Source organism: Rhinopithecus bieti, unplaced genomic scaffold (genome assembly GCF_001698545.2).
Source record: "Rhinopithecus bieti isolate Rb0 unplaced genomic scaffold, ASM169854v2 scaffold_20101, whole genome shotgun sequence".
Lineage (NCBI taxonomy): Eukaryota > Metazoa > Chordata > Mammalia > Primates > Cercopithecidae > Rhinopithecus > Rhinopithecus bieti.
The window spans coordinates 1,200,911-1,220,317 of NW_016810242.1; the positions used below are offsets into that span (position 1 = coordinate 1,200,911).

At 37.8% G+C, this 19,407-nt stretch overlaps 1 protein-coding gene across 3 annotated transcripts in view; it reads left to right on the forward strand.

Moving 5' to 3' along the window:
* The window catches only part of PAPPA2 (pappalysin 2), a 310,433-nt gene that overhangs the window by 115,189 nt on the left and 175,837 nt on the right, over positions 1-19,407 (forward strand). For all 3 annotated transcript variants that reach the window (XM_017891696.1, XM_017891697.1, XM_017891698.1), the window contains exon 4: positions 13,015-13,160. In XM_017891696.1, coding sequence (XP_017747185.1) covers positions 13,015-13,160 — 146 coding nt within the window. The remainder of the gene's footprint in view (positions 1-13,014; positions 13,161-19,407) is intronic.

The following is a 19,407-nucleotide window of genomic DNA, read 5'->3' on the forward strand; positions in this document are numbered from 1 at the left end:
GATGAATTGATGGGTGCTGACGAGTTGATGGGTGCAGCACACCAACATGGCATAAGTATACATATGTAACAAACCTGCACGTTATGCACATGTACCCTAGAACTTAAAGTATAAAAAAAAAAAAAAAAGAAAAGAGGCCTTGAATGTCAGTTAGAATTTTGATAATTAAAGATGTAGAAGGAGTACAGCATCAGCAAAGCAGGGAGGTAGATAAAAAAGCAAAGCCATACTTGGTGTTAATGAGTAAATCCACTCATTCAATCAATGCCACAGTGGTGCTGGCCATACCTGAGCAAAGGAAACTAAAAGAAAATCTAAGTTCTTTATTATGTAAGTCATGGGGTATCAAGAGTAGACAGAAGAACATCAGTTTTGATGCTGTACAGGGTGGACTAGAATGGATGTGATATTAGAGACAGAAAAATAAGAAGACATTATTGAGCATCAGAAGTAAAGAATCTATTCCAGATAGTGGCAGTGGGACAGGAAAAATGCAGATATATTATACATTAGACTTTGGGAAAGGAAATTCTATAGAATTTAGTAAATATTTGGATGTATAAGTGTCTAGCTGTAGCTTAAGCTAAGCAACTAGCAGAATTTTTATGGCATGAATGAAAAAGAAAACTAAGAATGGAGATATGGATTGGGTAGGAGGATTATACTAATGAGATATATGACCTGTTGACTGAGGTCATGAGGGCTATATTAGTTTCTTAGGGCTGCTGTAACAAAGCCCCACAAACTGGGGGGCTTAAATCACAGAAATGTATTGTCTCACAGGTCTGGAACTATAAGTCCAAGATCAGCAGGGTTGGTTCTTTCTGAGGGCTGTGAAGGAGATTCTGTCCCAGGTTCCTCTCCTAGCTTTTAGTAGTCTCAGGCATTCCTTGGCTTGTAGCTGACATTCATTCTGTGTCTCCACATAATCTTCCCTCTATGTGAATCTGTCCCTGTGTCCAAATTTCCTTTTAAAAGGGCTTAGTCATATTAGATTAGGGCCCACTCTAATGACTTCATCTTAACTTGATTATCTGCAAAGACCCTATTTCCAAATAAAGCAACCTTCACAGGTATTCAGGGTTAGGACTTCAACATCTTGTGGGGGACACATTTAACTCATAACAATAGCTACCCCAGTAGGTGCATTCAAAAAGTATAAGAAAATTAAAAAGAGGATATACAGATACATAAATCATTTGCATTAAGATAATCATTGAAATAATGAGAATGTGTTTAATCTTCAAGATTGTGACAATTTAGAATTTGAAGGATGGTTAAATTTAGTATTCTGCTTAATATAAGAACTTATCTCTTTAATATATCTGCCAAATAACCCATTAGCTGCTGCTTAAATATTTCTAGTGTTAGGGATGTCGTTTCTTAACAACTGTAATTTGGTAAGGCTCTCTGTATACGGAGGCAATATATGGATGTGTATAATTTTGCTCATTGGCCCCAGTTTTTTCCTCTGGAGCTGCACAGAGTGAGGCTGTTACATGAAATCAGCTTTCAAATATTTAAACAATTTTAAGGTTGCCCCCACCCCTGGCATCTAGACTAAATGTGCACCATTTCTTCCACTGTTCTTCACATAGCATGGTTGCCAGATTTTCCTCCTTTTTAGTATACCTCTTCTGGGCATGTCTTCCAAAGCTGTAATGTCCTTAGAGAAGCATAGTACTGATCCAGGACAGATCTGTTCGTGGCAGTACACAGTGTTTGTGCCTAGGATTGCAGCCTGAGAGTCTGTACATTTTCCCCCAGGAGAGCCATGGAACACTGTTGGCCACTGAAAGCTATAGGCATTTTCCTCCCATGGATTGGTCTTAAACCCAGAGTTTCTAATGCTGTATTTTAGTAACTGTTTATGTGTGTGTGTGTGTGCTTAAGTGTAGATTTTACATCAGAAACTTTTAGATTTTACTTTCTGAGTTTACTCTCATAATTATAACTTTTTTGAGGCCAATTTAACAGTCATGTCATTTGCAAATTTGACAAACTTACATCGTATGAATTCTTGCAAGACCTTGATTAAATTACTGAATGAAATAGGGGCAAATACAGATATCTGGGTCTAGGTATATAAAAACTATTTTGGGGGCAGTCCCAGGATTTAGTGTGAGTTATAAATCTATAATTATAGGCCGGGCGTGGTGGCTCAAGCCTGTAATCCCAGCACTTTGGGAGGCCGAGATGGGTGGATTACGAGGTCAGGAGATCGAGACCATCCTGCCTAACCCGGTGAAACCCCATCTCTACTAAAAATACAAAAAACTAGCCGGGCGAGGTGGCGGGCACCTGTAGTCCCAGCTACTCGGGAGGCTGAGGCAGGAGAATGGCATAAACTTGGGAGGCGGAGTTTGCAGTGAGCTGAGATCCGGCCACTGCACTACAGCCTAGGGGACAGAGTGAGACTCCGTCTCAAAAAATAATAAAAAATAAAAAATAATAAATCTATAATTATACACATTTTCCACCCTCCTTATAAAGATCTCATGAGAGATTTATCCAACGTCCTGTTGAATCAAGGATACACTCTCCAAAACAGTGTCTTGCTCTAGAAAATTCAACAAAATAATCAAAACAACAACAATAAAATGTGATTAGTTTTGCATGATTCCTTCTTCCTGGTGAGCTCATGATAGTTCCAGTAATTACTTCTTCCTTGTCTAAGTAGTAAAAATTTGTTTATTTAATAATGCCTTGAAAATATTTCTGGGAATTGACATTGAGCTAACTAATTTATAGTTTCCAAATCTCTCCTGTTTCCTGTATCAGGAGTTGAAATATCTTTCAGTCTTTAGCCTCCTTGCATCACTCTATTATCTGCAAAGATTGGAATTATTTGTTATATAAACACCAAAACAGGTCTTTTTGGGGTCTTATGAGTAACTCCTATGATTCTGTAGACTAATTCATTCAAAAACAGTTCTCGCACTATTTCTTCAGTCAGCTATCACTTGTAATTTCTCTTTGTTGCATTATTCTTTTGCTTAAATATATCTTTCCTGACCTTTCTACCATGAGAATGAATATCGAATATTGAAAACACAGTTGGAATAATGTCTCTGAATCAGTCAAGATATAGTTGCAAAAAACAGAAACCACTGTAGCTATTTTAACCAAAAAGGGATTAAATACAGGAATTGAATTGCTTCCAAAATCTTTGTAAGGGCTAGAGTAGTAGAATTTAGGTTGGATATCTAGAACTATCTCTCAGAGTAAGATTATGGAACTGGTCTGCAAGTGGAGCTGCTATACCTGCCACAGAAAGTGAGGTGGGAATTCTGAAGCTTCCATTAGAACTACCAGTTTCAGGGACATGCTGGCCAGCAGCTGTCTGGAGATCAAGAAACCACTGATGCCATTGCTAAGTCATGCTGTGCCTAAATAGATCCACACCAGCAAAGAGGGTTTGCCCCATAGCTTGTCTCTGAAGACCCACATTGCTCATGGCTGGATGCCAGAACACTATTGCCCGGCCATTGCAGGCAAAGTCAGTGAAGGCAGTGAGAAGCAAGGTGATCATCTCACAGTCACCTTTTAGCTCTAACATGAAGAGCTACTGATGGTAGACTGTAAATCTCCTCCAAATCTCTGGGTGCAAAGGAGCTGGAGAAATGTAAAATTTAGCTTCTCTGTCCTCCGGAACAGTAAGACAGACTAGAAGGAAGGTGGAATAATTATGTGCTGACTAACGCACAAGATCTACCACAAAATTCTACAGTGTCTTATTAATCTTTGATTATCTAAGCATATTTTTCACTCTGTCCTTTGTTCTTTCATATAATTTTGTACACACTTCTGTTATGGTGCCTGTCACATTGTATTTTAATTATTTGTTCACATAATTGTCTTGCTCATTGACTGAGCTCCTTGAAAACAAGAGCCGTGTCTTCTGTATCTTTTCATTGCCAGAGTCTAGCACAGTGACTTGCAGATAATAAGGGAAACCAATTTAAGGTTAGAAGAAAGAATGCATGCTTTGGAATTAGAGGAATCCAGGTTTAAAACTTTCCTCCAAAAATTACAATCTGTGTGATCTGGGGGAAGACACTTTACCTCTGAAAGCCTTAATTTCTTTTCTGTAAAATGAAGTAATTGTGCTAACCTCATAAAGTTGTTATGAGATTTGCAGGAGAAAATATATACAAAGCATGTGGCATACAGTTGGGACTGAATTAATTGTGATCACTATTATTAGTAGTAGTAAATAAGTAGTACCAGATAAAAAATTATTGAGCGGATTTCCACTTTAATAATTATTCATCTTGGTAGCAAGGCAGATTTCTAAGAGTTCAGGTTGTTTTTCTCTTCCCTTCTGTATCAGTATATTCTATTTTTATCAATGCTCTGAAACAAATACATTTTAAAATTTATCATTCTTTGTGTTTTTTCATGCTTATGTTGGTTCAAGGCTTTATTTTTTTGCTCTATTTTTAACTATTTTATGCTATTACTCCTTCCAAAATCTACACGTGTTCTCTTAAAATTTTAGCTTCCCAGAGGGTTCTCTTTTAATACCTGGTTCTTTTTGATGTTTTGTATCTCCTTTCTGTTTTATTGGGACAATCTAAGATTAAATTGATTTTTAAGGTTTCTATCCTTCCACCTCCAAAGGGCCATTTTCCCCTTGAGAGTCCTAGGCATTATATCGTTTCCTTTTTGGAAATCTAATTTACTAAAACTTGAAATTTTAGTGTTATCAGCCTGGGCTGTTGTAAATACTAAAAATATGGAGGTTTATTTCAATAAGGAAATTTACTCACTCAACATCATCAGCTAGTTATTTCTTGTTAGTGAGAATTAAAATCAAACTATTATATCTCTTTGTTGTTTCTTGAAATTTTTGAGAGTCAAGAAAAGTATTTATTGGAGGTGCTGTTGCTATTAGCAGAAGCAGCCTTCAGGCAGGGATCATCTCACTTGAGGTTGGGGTTAATCACTGTATCCCTCTTCTGTGACCATTTTGGAACTTGCCTTTGGGAGGTTTCAAAAGCACTAATGGAAGTTCCACACTACTCTGTGTCTTACCAGGCCAACGGTAGTTTGTGCACAGGAGAGTTTCATTTCTGTTTTATTGTTGTTGAAAGGTTCCCATCATGGATTGACTTTAGGGCTTGAATGGAAGTGTGCTTTCTTCCTTTCTGCACTGTGGGATTGCCTCCATTCCATTGCTCCTTTTAAGCAAAGTATACCTGCTCCTTAGACATAGCCATGATTAGCTCTCCACCAAGTCTTAGAGATAACACTTGCTTTCCTACATTATGACTTTTGAACTTTGTTTCTGGCTAAGTAGATATTTGAAACCATAGGTATTGGTATTCATAATAAAATTTGTTGAATGTGTATGTGTGACACTATAAAGTGTCACATTTATGAAGATGTTATCCATTTTTTACCTGCCGATAACTGTATGAGGTGGGTTTCATGTAGTTATTTTCATTAGTTACTATAACTATATATTTATATATTAGTTACTATATTTTCATATAGTTATTTTTATTATTCCCATCTTACAGTTGAGGAAGCTGAGATACATTGATGGTAGGTGCCTTGCCAATGCCACATAGCCACTGAGTGGAGGAGGTGAGTCTAGAGACGAAGTTCTTCTGGCCTGAGAGCCTATGCTCCTGACACACTGGCTCCCTCTTGACTGTTATCTCTCAAGTTCTCCTGGGGACCTCTTTCACTACACTTTTCTTTTGTGTGCTTTATATTTTGTCTTTCTAAGTATCTGTACATGATGATTTATCTATTTTTATCCTACCCTTCTAAATAAATTTTACTATATGGCTCTCTTGATATGGTGGGTAAAATATTGCCAAAAACTGGAGTGGTGGAATACATTCTTTTCCTCCTCTTGAGTCCATAATTCTGGTCTCAGGGTTTTTTTAAAACAAATCTTTTCCTTTGATACCATCTTTTAAAGCCAGATGTTCACTCTCTTTATGCTCTTTTATTTTCCAATGGTATTACTTTGAAGTGAAAAGAGATGTATTAGCTTTCGATTCTTGCTGTAATAAGTTATTGTAAGCAAAGTGACTTAAGATAACATGAATGTATTGTACTTGTGTAGGTCAGAAATTTAACATAAATCTCACTAGGCTAAGATCAGGATGTCAACAAGGCTGCATGCCTTTGTGAAAGTTCTAGAGGACAATCTACTGCTTTGTTTTCTCCAGTTTCTGAAGGCTGCCTGAATTCCTTGGCTTTTGGGCCCCTTCCTCCTTCTTCAAAGCTTGCATTCTAGCTCTCTCCGATCTTGTTTCCGTCACTACATCTCTTTCTGTGATGACACGTAGGAAAAGTTCTTTGCTTTTAAAGACTTGTATGATTAGATTGGGTCCACTGGGATAATCCAGAATAATCTCGTCTCAAGGCCTGTACTTTTAGTCAAATCTAAACAGTCCTTTTTGCCATGTAAGATGACATATTCCCAGCTTCCAGGGACTAGGACACGGACATCCTTGAGGGCATTATTCTGACTACCTTAAAGTGTTATGACACTAGACTTTGAGTCCTTTCAATCTCTGATTATTTCTTTTATTTCAGCCTCAAGTTCTTACAACACAAATATTTCTAGAGAAAATTCCATTTTGCTTCTAGTAGTATTCATTTCTACATGAGTTAGCAAACATTAGTTAATATTTTGTGTATAATGTCTTGTCAGGTTTTCCATATTTGAATTTCAAGAAACAAATATTTTTGTTTGGTTGATGGTGTTCTGGTGATGATACTGTCTGGTCTCTTGTGTGGCTTTCAGAAGGGAAACAATATTCACCACCATGTCTCTTCTTTCTGGGGTCATCAACAGTTGGTTGATTGTACTGAGGGGGTGGAGTGAAGGAGAGCAAGGAATGAGGGAGGAATTCTGTGTTTTCTACTGGTGTCATAGAAAGAGTATTCGAAGTGGCACCACTTCAGAGAGGGACCAGGGAGGAGAAAAGGGTGTGGGGAAGATTGTGAGCATTGTCTTAGAGATAAACTGAATATCTGCAGTCCACATAATGCTGTGGGCATGAATGAGCTCATACTACCATTAACAGTCAAATTACATTAGCTCAATGTGTAACTATAAAATCTTATCCTTATACAGTGTACCTTTTTGGAGTCTCCAGAATGGTGTGCCTTTACAATTCATGCCCACCGGTTCCATGGCTCTCCTGCTATTTATCGTTGAACACTGGCAATGGTATTTACCTTGTCTGCTGACACTCAGCATTTCCAGATGATGCTCTGCCCTATTTCTCTGGGGAAAAGCTGGCCTTAGAGAGTTGGCACCTGATGCAATCCAAGGCTGTAAAACTCTCAAGAGTCAGAATGGTGCTGACGTCCCTTAATTCTTACCAGAAATGGAGACAGCAACCCTTATCCTCAGTAGTACTTTGTTTTGTTATTAGGACTTCAAGCAGAACTGCTTGTCTATCCTGGATTTACAAATTTTTTTTATGAAGTTTAATTTCTTCCTAAAAAGCTCAAAACCAGTTTATAAGATTAGGTAGAGGACAAAATGCCAATGTGTTCCTTCTCTTGTCCTTGATTTTTAAATCTTTCCATGGACACAGGCATATATTTTCTCTGTATTTAACCAAAACTCAACCTTTCTTGCAAATCTACTCATGGAAAAACAAGTCAACAGATTCACCAGCTGGAACATTATTTCAGATGCATTGAAATTCACTTTGTCTGACTTTCCTTTGTACTCAGATAGAACCACCAGTTACACTGACATGCTGACTTCAAGGTTTCTGTGCACAAACCAGGTAGAAATATTGAATTGCTAGGAAAAGAACAAGAATCTAATCTTAGAGGAGAGGTAGGACTAGTTACATTTATGTTGGGGAGTTACTCGAATAGTGACGGTGCTTTGAAGTTTAAGAATAGAAGGTTTCCCAATGGTGAGCATGGAGAGTGAGAAAAGAATGGACCACAAACAGAACCCTGGGAAATAACTTTTAAAAATTAGAATGGAAAAGAGGAACTCACAATGGAGACTGAGATTGTTGGTCTCTAAAGCAGGAGGAGAACCAGGAAAGAGCATTGCAATGAAAGCAAAGGAAGTAGAGAATTTTTGGAGGGAGAAATAACTAATAATATAAAAATGCAACAAGAAGTTCCAATAAGAGAATGATTTTTTTTAATTTTCTGGGCAGAGAAACTTAAGTAGTCAATGACAACTTTAATGAAAGCAATTTTGATAAAGTGGTACAGATGAAAGCCAGATTATAGTGGGATTAGGAAGTACATGGAAAAAAAAGTGAATGGGAGATGAAAAAATTATTCCTTTAAGAAGTTTGAATTGGAAAGGAAGAAGAAAAAGGAGAGGGTGTTAGCTAGGATTTTCTCGGAAAATCTCATCTTGTGGGATCAGGGGAAAGGGAATACAAATAGGTAAGGAAGTAAATATGTGTGTGTGTGTGTGTGTGTGTGTGTGTCTGTGTGTGTGTAAGAGAGAGAGAGAGAGAGACCCAGTGACCCAGTGATAGACTTCATGATGAATGGGCTTGATTTTATCATCAAAGAAGGAGGTATGAGCATCTACTAAGAGTCATGAAAATAGAAAAGTTGAGGTGAGAGGAGCAAAAGAAGAATATTGAAAATTTCAGATTACCCCTGCAGAGGAGATGGCCATAAACAATTGAAAGTATAGACAAGTGGAACTGAAAATCTTCATGAGATTGGAAATGAAAAATAAATAAATAAATAAATCTGAATAAGGGTGACAATGAGAATCGATGGCCAAAGGGAAGTGAGTGAAGATCATTGGAAATAGGGAGGTCAAGAATAAGCCTGTGTTGGCCAGGTGTCGTGGCTCACACCTGTAATCCCAGCACTTTGGGAGGCCAAGGCGAGTGGATCATCTGTGGTTGGGAGTTCAAGGCGAGCCTGACCAACATGGAGAAACCCTGTCTCTACTAAAAATACAAAATTAGCCAGGCATGGTGGCACATGCCTGTAATCCCAGCTACTCAGGAAGGCTGAGGCAGGAGAATCACTTGAACCTAGGAGGCGGAGGTTGTGGTGAGCCTAGCTCGTGCCACTGCACTTCAGCCTGGGCAACAAGAGCAAAACTCCATCTCAAAAAAAAAAAAAAAAAAAAGAGAATAAGACTGTGTTTTCAGTGGATGCTTCACACAAGTGTTGAAATTCCTCAGGTGATAATAGGAGGTGGAGTAAGGGGAGAGCCCAGGAATCAGGTACTGGAGCTCTTTACTCCAGAAAACAGTAACCAGAAAACAAAAAATGAAAGGAAGTGAGGAGTATATGGGGATGAGTAGAGTTCCATGCACCTAAGAGCAAAAGGAATTTTACAGGAACAGAGAAAACTATTTGTTTGAGGTTGCACTGAGCAGCCTGGAGAATGCTTCCAGGGGCCCACAAGTCCCAAGGTGTGGGCCCAGTGAATGGGGTGGGGGATCAGGTCAAAGGTGATATTCCCTAGAAAGATGAGACATAGTGGGAGAGTGGATAGGGGGTGGGAATGGCAGGGGACCCTCCTGCATATTTTGGATAGAGAACCATATTTTACAGTAATGACAGGAAGCCTTAGGCTTAACCAAACTCAAATGTCTATGAGGCACATGTTGCTTCTGTGAGGGGAATTGGTTGAAGGGCCTTAGGGGTATCTGTTTTCCTTCTGCAGGTGGCTGCCGTATCAACTGTGGAGTGCGGTCAGGCTCCTCCTTTGGCGTGGGTTTACTCTGACTGTGGGAAGTGGGGCTGTGGGTCCCAGTCTCAAGGTGCACATCCATCCTTTATGTCTTGTTTTCTACATGCCAATTTTTGATACTAATTCAACTTCCTTCAGACAGCAGACAGCTCAGGATCTTTTGCTTATTTCTGGCTTCCTTCATGAATAATTTCTATCAATGTACAACGAGGTTTTTTAACTGACTAATAAACTACAGCACAAAGAATCACTTTTCCTACACTTTTACTTTGTTTAGTTGGGAACTAAGCAGTAGTTGCAGTTTGTGTGTACATTTAGATACTGGGATGTGACTGGAGAGCCAGCTGTCAGGGGCATGGCAGAAGCCAGAGAGAATACACTAAGGCGGGGAGGCAATGAAACATGGTAGACTGGAAACCCGGCAATGGCTAATCCCAAACCAGTAGGTGACAGTCATAGAATGGTGAAGCAGATGTGCATTCTCCATGGGGCATGTCAGAACTAACAAGCCTGAGCAATGGGGCAGAACAGCTTGATATGTCAGCCCCAAGGACAGCCTATTACTGAGATAATATTTATAAAAACCAAGACATAACTTTGGTCACTCTGACGCCTTCAGGGAGACGTGTAAGTGAGTATCCTTATCTAGAGTGTACAGTGTACAGGAAAGGTAGGTCCTGGCAGAAATTAAGCAGATTAATGCAGTTTATCCCCTTTTAATACAAAGTTCTGGTCAATGCATGCCCCTTATGCATTTCACTGCATTTATGTGTGGCATTCTGCCTTCCCTTGAATATTAAGCTAATTTGAATGGCAAGTCTATCTCTTAATCATTTCTGAAGTAAGGTGCTAATCTCTAAATTTGAAAATAATGTCCATTTTTTCTCATCCTAAGCCCATGAACCGGGTTCTGGTCATATTGGTTGAGAAGCTAAGACATATATCTTCATTAGCTCCAATTAACTTTTGAAATGGTTACCTGTGTTGCAGTAGACAGAGCATTCTGCATGCAAATCAGACACACTAACTTCTGCATGTTTGCTCTCACTGGTTTAGAGGAAAGTCTGGATGGTAGTCTTAGTTTCCAGCAAAATAAAGGTTTCTTCTATCAATTCAATTAATGACTCTTTCTAGATTTTTAAAATTTATTCTCTCCCTTATACTTGATGACGTATATCTCTATCTCCAGGAAGTACAGGAGTCTGAGTAACCATACCCAGTTTGCCACCAGCATGACATAAATACTGTCACCTGGAAGGGTAATTTATGACTGGAGAGAGGATTGGGCAAGGAAGAAAAAGAAGATGAGGAGAACCAGCTAATGAGGTTGGGGGTGGAGGAGGAGGCCACTTGGAGGTTGCTCAAGAGAAATTAGTGGAACTGGTGGATTGAGGGAGGATGGGAGGATGGTGTCCAAGACTGGTAGATGGCAGGCAAAGAAGCCAGTAGCACACAGATAGCCAAAATAAGCCATGCCAGGAGCAGGGAGGTTGGAGAAGTGCCTGTAGAGAAGAGAGAGAAAGCTGTCAAGTTACCAACTCCCAATTTTAATTGGAACCCAAGAATAGGAACAGAGAAAGGGTATGGCTTTTCTTCCTTGGTACCCTGAGCTGAGCCCATGCTCAGTCTCTGATTCTCTCTTCCCCTTTCATTTCTTTTCTTCTCTTTCTTTTTCTTTTCATTTATTTTATTCTCTTTACTCTTCCCCTCTCTATCTTCTGACCTATTGAAACATCTCCATGTTGAAGACTCACTTGATATCATCATCACCCCCAAATCATCAATTCGTCAATAAAGGAAATTATACTTATTTCTAATAAAGGAGAAAGTAAAAGACAATGTGACTAATGTCTCGGGAAAACCAGGCAACAACTCAGAAAACATTGTGTCTTCAGGAAAACAGCAGGAGAACTATCCCCCGATCACATATGATGTCATCTCTTGGAGTTTGGATGATTTCTTGTAGCTGAGAGCTAGTTTTCCAAGATATTATAAGTCAATAAAAGATGGTATTTTAAAAGCCCTTTTCTCCTAAACATCTTTGGTTCTAAAGCAAGATCTTTTTTTTTTTTTCCTTTTATTCCCGTTTTTGGTTCTGTTCCAGAAAACAAATACACAATCTTTGGGATTGTCCTTTCTCAGGTGATTTCGCCAGCACATCCTACACTTGGATGAAATAGATGGCATCAACAGTTGGGAGGCAGAGCAAGCTAGAGCTCATGTCCTAACATGAGCTTCTGGGGTGGTAGATTTCAGTGTCTACAGCTTGTCTACTAGAATAGCATCAACAAAGCATAATCTGTAAAGGAAATTTCCAAACTGTGTGGCCAGGCTGTCTGCCCAGCTGACACTGTGATAAGAACATTCCTATCTCTGGAATGGCAGACCATGGCCACTGTGGGGAGCATCTAGTAAGTCTAAGGGGCCATTGAGCTCTGGTTTAGTTGTTCCTTCTTAAAATAACACTTCAGTGAGAATAAAAAGGCCCTGTTTGCTTATGGTAAAGTGTTAAGTTTCACTGATGCTGAGAAGCTAAATGTCTTTGACTATATATGAGTTTAGAAAGAGACCAAACGTTTGTGTCCTTTTCTATAAGCCACAAGTCATGTGTTTTTAACAGACCTTTAATTCTGTGCATCAGTGCAAACATAATATTGCCTAGTGCTTTCAAAGTCACCAATAAACATACTTGGTAAATATCATAAGGTAATAGGAGTAGAGTAGAGTTTCTATGGATTAAGGGACTAGAAAGAGAGATGTCTATATAGTTGTTATTCTTTGCAGTAGCTTTATTATGTCCTTCCATGCTTTTAACTCATCTCATTTTTTACTCTTTTACTTTATGTTTTCTATCCTCTATTTCCCTTTTTCTTTTAAAAAATAATGCTTGAAGTAGGCATACACTGAAAAAGAGATTGAACTGGAATTCAAGGATCATGCAGTGTGATGGAAAGAACAAGAAACTGAGAGTTGGAAGGCCTTCTTCACTGTGGCCTGAGAATAATTCTCAAGACAAAGAATTCATGGGATCATTAGGTTTATCTTGAAGAAATAATCTGGGTGTAGGGTGGGGAATTGAGTATGATGTTAAATATGGAGTATTCATACAAACATTATAGTGTTTTAAAAAGTCATTATACTATTTATTGGTATGAGCATCCCAAATGTGTATTAATGCCTTTTCTTCTAGTCTTCATGACAGGCTGGTCTCTGCCCCATGTCCCTCCAAAAGGTAATGCTGGCTGGGAGTGCCATTAGAATCTGATTAAGTCTGGCTCTGCTATTCTCTAAGTAGCAATTCTTTGCTGTGACATTTTCTCATCTTGCATGCTTTCTAGGGCATACATGAGTGTGAAGGAGCTGAAGGAGGCCCTGCAGCTGAACAGTACTCACTTCCTCAACATCTACTTTGCCAGCTCAGTGCGGGAAGACCTTGCAGGTGCTGCCACCTGGCCTTGGGACAAGGACGCTGTCACTCACTTGGGTAAGTGAAATGAAGACCAAACATGGTAGGAAAAAACAAAGAAGGCTGAAGGAAGCTTGTGAAAATAAGTTTGGGGAAAAAAGAAAGACAGAGAAAAAGTAAATTTACACAGTGAATTAACTGCTTTGCACTGAGAATGGCTCTTGGTAGAGTCTGTCAAAATGTTTCAATATAGACAAGTAAGACATATTAGAGCAAGCAATGGCAAATGCTCAGGATGTTCTAGACTGAATCTGTAATTTAGATGAAAATAAATTGCTGGCATACAATAAGATCATTTTAAGTCTTGCAGAGCCCCAAGTGGGGAACTATCAAATTATCAAGAAAGTGGCTGGACTGTGAAACCTGCTGTACAGTGATCACTGTTCCAGAAGACTGGTGGGCTTCTTGTATGGTGTGGACTCCTGAGGAAATCCCAGGAAATTCAAAAAGTGGGGTTTGCCTGCTCACGGGGGAAAACAGTGGATACCTTAACACCAAGTGCAACTACTGAACACAAAAAAGACAATCGTTTTCACAATGTCTTATTATTATAAAGGGAAATCTTACTGAGCAAGCAATAAGAGTGATTACATCCATTTTATAAACATATGGATAAAGAGTAATTTTTGAACATAATTAGTATACATTTCCAAAAAGTCTTAGATAGCATTCTATAAAATGTATTTTGAAATAAGTTACTATAATTGAAAGTAATATTTTGTGTTGGAAAAAGAATGGTTAGACAGACTGGAAACAATTCTATGAATGATTTTTAAAAGGTACTGCAAAATTGGTCTTCCTAGTAATCAAATAAGAGGCAGAGAGGAATAAGTTAAAGTAATAGAACATAATGCTGTATATGTCAAATACCTGGTCATAGTGAAGTCTAGAACATATTGACTTGACAATCATAGAAAATATGAGCAGTATTCAAAAGATAACCAGTGTTGTAGATTGAGGAAGGAGGAAGATGAGCAATGCGTTAGCGATAGACCAAAAAAAAAAAAAAAAAAAAAAAAAAAAAGGGTTGCTGTTCAAGTGTGAAATAGTGATGAAAATCCACAGAGTGAATCAGGTTGAGATTCAAAAGGGTTATATATACCAGCAAATGGAGGATATATGCTAATGTATATATACACATATATGTATAACAAATTAAACATGTAAGAATCCAAGTTAAATGCTTTGCTAGCATGCATAGCTGAGTTTCATTGGCTCTATAGTATCTGATTCAGTTTTAGAACCCTTTTATCACTAAACTGTATTTTTAGTTCTCAGTACATCAGAAATCAGAAATTTGTGATGTTAGTGTTGGCCTGAGGCTACCAAGGCAAGAGCATTGTGTGTGTTAATAACATACTGTCAGGTTCCTCAAGTAAGGACCTGATATTTCCAGGGATCCAGCATAAACCAAAGAAGGCATTCAGATTTATCTACAATTACTATGAGTGAAAAACTAGGGAAAGAGAGGTTTCTGGGTGGGATGAGATGTTTTGTTGGGCCTGTCAGAAAACAAATTTGTAAGTCATAGGCTGCACTTCATGGCTATTAGTTTCAGGAAAAGTTCTAAAGGATTTTTGATACAGCTGACAGAAAGGGGCTATAGATTTCAGTCATACATTTCCAAGATGGTCATGTAAGCTGGAGCCAGATGAAAGCTAGTGTGGGTCATTCTAGCTTTCCTGGTAGCAATGGGTGGACTAGAAAGTTATATTCCTGTAATTCATTTAATAGTGAGTACGGGTGTTTTGAGCTACGCTAATCAAAAGCAACAGTAGCAGAGGGGGCATATAACACTATAAGAAAATATCTCCAACTTGGTGCACACTCCAATCACCAATAGTAACCTTTCTGGTGTATGTCTATGGAGGTCCTGACAGCAAGATTTACCCAGCAGTGGTTTCCATGAGGCCCAGGTCTATCAATAGGAACTGAATCTATTTGGTTAAAAGACCTTAAAAAATTATCTTCTTGGCCATTATGGAGACAAATGATGACTTCTTGATAAGAATTGTTGGGCTGGGGCATACCATTGAATGTTTTCTAACTTTATTAGAATTGGGCATTGGCAAGACTCATTCAACTATAAAAAATGGATAAAATACTTTAAAATTATTTATTTGAAGGCATCAGACTGGCTAAGACAACAAGGATATGAGGAGTCCAATCCCAGAAAGAAGACAAATGCGTTGAAGTGAGTCCTGTATATAATTCAGTCTTTTTCCTTTCAGGGAAATTGCCAAATTCTCAGTGGAAGACATAGAGGCAGAGCAGAGAGCAGCAGCCTAGAGCTTGCTTTTGTCTCAAGACAAAAATTAGAGTTCAGGTTTTCAGGGTAACCAAAACTTGAGGGACCAGGATCCTAGAGAAATGGAAATCACAAAAAGTAAGCCTGATTTTCTGATTGTGATTTTATTTTAAGATATTTGTTAGTTACTAAACTTACAGTCTCAGGGCCACTGGGCAAGAAAACACGTAGAAAATAACTTCTAAGAGATTAAAAAGCCAAACAGTGATTTTAGGATTCTCATAACAGAAGATAGAAAATTGGAAGTTGAGGCCTTGTTGAGGAGAAGGGGCTCTGAGACACCCTCTGTGCAAGGGTAAACAAAAGTAGCACAGTTTATACAAAGTCTAAAATCTAGCCTGAAACACTTTTAAAAATGTTTCAATAGTTTTTTGGGGAACAGGCGGTGTTTGGTTACATGGATAAATTTTTTAGTGGTGACTTCTGAGATGTTGGTGCACCCATCACCCAAACAGTGTACACTGTACCAGTGTGTAGTCTTTTATCCCTCGCACTGCTCCCACACTTCCTCCTGAGTCCCCAAAGTTCCATTGTATCATTCTTATGTCTTAAATCCTAAAAGTTTAGCTCCCACTTATAAGTGATAATATATGATGTTTGGTTTCCCATTCCTGAATTACTTCACTTAGAATAATGGTCTCCAGCTCCATCTAGGTTGCTGCAAATGCCATTATTTTGTTCCTTTTTATGGCTGAGTAGTATTCCATGGTATATACATATACCACATTTTCTTTATCCACTCATTGATTAATGGACATTTGGGCTGGTTCCATATTTTTGCAATTGTGAATTGTGCTGCTATAAACATGTGTGTGCAAGTGTTTTTTTCCATATAGTGACTTATTTTCCTTTGGGTAGATACCCAGTAGTGGGGTTGCTGGATCAAATGGTAGATCTACTTTTAGTTCTTAAGGGATCTCCACACTGTTTTTTCATAGTAGTTGTACTAGTTTACATTCCCACCTGCAGTGTGAAAGTGTTCCCTTTTCACCACATCCACATCAACATCTATTAGTTTTTGATATTTTTAAATTATGGCCTTTCTTGCAGGAGTAATGTGGTAGTGGTTTTGATATGCATCCTATCTACTTTTCTTTGTTTTTGTTGCATTTGCTTTTGGGTTCTTGGTCATGAACTCTTTGCCTAAGCCAATGTCTAGAAGAGTTTTTCCAATGTTATCTTCTAAAATTTTATGTTTCCTCCTGAAACACTCTTAATCCCTGTTTGGAGGAAGTTTATCTGCCTATATTCTAACTGCCTAGAAAAAGAAAGTTAAATATTCTTTGTAGAAAGACATAATTGAAAAAGCCTCTACAATTGTTCATGCACAGTGTCTAGCAATCAATAAAGAGATATCAACTATTTCAGGAGACAGGGTCAAATGATGATAAACCAAACAAACAAATCATACACAATCAAAACTTATCCAGGTATTGGCATTATTGGGCACTGGCTTTAACTATGATTAATATGTAAAAATAGATGAAAATGCATAGTTTGTTCAGAGAACTGGAATCTCTAATAGTGGATCAAATGGAAATTTTAGAACTAAAAATAGATACCAGTAAGAAAATTAAGAAATTAATAGATGGGTTTATGAACAGAAGAAAGAATTTAAAAACTAGACCATTGTAGAAAATTTACAAATTGAAGCTCTGAAAAAGGAAGTGCTGTGAAAACACAGAAGAAATCTCAGGTAACATTTAAGACTCCATGAAAAATTTCTATTGTAAATTGGAGTTCTAGAAGAAGAAAAACAAATTGTGGGCAGAAACAATATTCAAAGAGATAATGACTGAGAATCTTGCAGACTGACAAACGATATCAAACCACAGATTCTAGATATTTTACACTTGCCATACAATCCAGTAATTGGACTCCTGGTCATTAATCCTAGAGAAATAAAAATATGTATATCCACTTAAAAAACTTGTACATGAATAAATCTTCATAGCAGCTTTCTATTTTCTATATAGTAGCCCCAAACTGGAAATGACAAAAGTGTCCTTCAGTTCTGACTGCTTAAACAAACTGTGTACATCCACACAATGAAATACTACTCCACAAAGTGTTAATGCATGCAACAACTCGGATGGATCTCAAGGGCATTATGTTAAGTGAAAAAAAAAAAAAAAAAGCCAATCTCAAAAGTTACATGGTGTAACATTTCACATTTGCAGTATTCTCAAAATGGTAAAGTTCTAGAGATAAAGAACAAATTAGTGGTTTCCAGGGTTTAAAAATGAGGAGGCAATACATGGTCAGAGGTTGAGAAGAGTATGGATGTATTTGTGACATAAAGGATAGTAGGTGGGACATGTTAATAGTGATAGAACAGCTCAGTATCTTGACTGTGGTGTTGATTACACAACTGTGTATATGTGATAAATTTCATAGAACTACAAACACACACACACACAATTGCATGTAAAAACTGGTGAAATCTGATAGACATCTATGGTCTCTATAAATAAGCAAGGTACTTTGCATATAGCAGGTGCTGTGTGAGTGATCATTGAATGAAGATATAGATGAGTAAAAGTATTAAATTTAAATGATTTCAAGAAATGCTTAAATTGTCCCATGAATCACTGACTTCTAATGGAATTGTGAAAGAAGCAAGGGATATTTATATTTTATTCTTAATCCTTTGAGAAATAACTGTACTCCCCTACAACATGATTGTTAATGTGCTTTTCAGAAGTAAAAGACTAGACTGAACAGCTCACAGATCTGATTCAATAGAAAATTGTGTTCTTATTTATTTCTTCTTGTTCAATCATAGCTGATTAAACAAAGGAACTGTATTGACTAAAATCAGGTGTAGAGTAGTACAGACAGCTGACATAACATGATAAAGGAAGACATTCAGAATTTCCTAAATAGAGCCTTTTTGAGACTCAAGATGGGATGATCTGTTTGTGTCAGCATGTAAAGGACCTACATTTTCAGGGTCTGTTGAGTGACCTGGCAGATAAGCACACTAGCCTGAAAGTTTGAAGACTGAATCCAGTTTCTGACTATCAATGGCTTAAGTCACTATGTGGAAAGACCAAGGTAATTTGTCATCATGATTTGCCATCAACACCATTTCTGCCCTTTCGTATGATTTTGTGCTTTCAATGCTGTGTTAACACAAAGAAAAATCTTTTTGCAGGTGGATGAATGAGTGGAATCCTCTTGAGCTCTAATATTCAGTAGTTTGAACATTTTTAGCCATGGTAAACAATGCCTGAATTGAAAACATATCTTTAAAAGCAGAACACTTAAGTTAGTCATAAACCAGCCCTTTTATAAGCCTTGGATACCATACTCATCATCATTGATTCATTCAAAGAAAAACTTGACTGCGTTTTGTGGCAATGCCATAGATAGAATAATGAAAACAGTCTGATCTTAAGGGGTGCACAGCATGATTGGGAGACAGATATGTAATACAGATTTATAATACTATGTGATGGCACCATACATGAAGTTAGGCAGGAACAAAGAGTTTCCAGAGGGGCTGAGGCTTGAGATGGGAATTGAAGGATAAGCAAGAGTTTTCTTGGCAGACATAGGAGAGCATTCCAGAGCAGAACTGGCAGATGGAGGGTTCAACACACACTTAGAAGTGGGAGTGCTTTGCATGGCTACAGTAGTGCTCTTCAAACTTATTTTTTCCCTTGTACCTGTGAAGAGACTCAAAAAACTCAGCAAACCTTCATACATTCTCAGGGTAACATCTAAACATCTAATAATAGGTTTAATAGTAGCAAAAAGAGTAATTGGGGCATATAACTTTAGTTCAAACTACTATCATTTAAAAATGAATCTTAAATTTACTTTCCTAAGTGTCCTCTCAGTACCATACCAATTTGAAAATCACCATCATTTATTTAAAAAAAAAAATCATGGTCATGTACTTTTTAAACATTGGGCAGGTGTTCATTGTTTTCTTTTTTTTTTTTTTTTTTT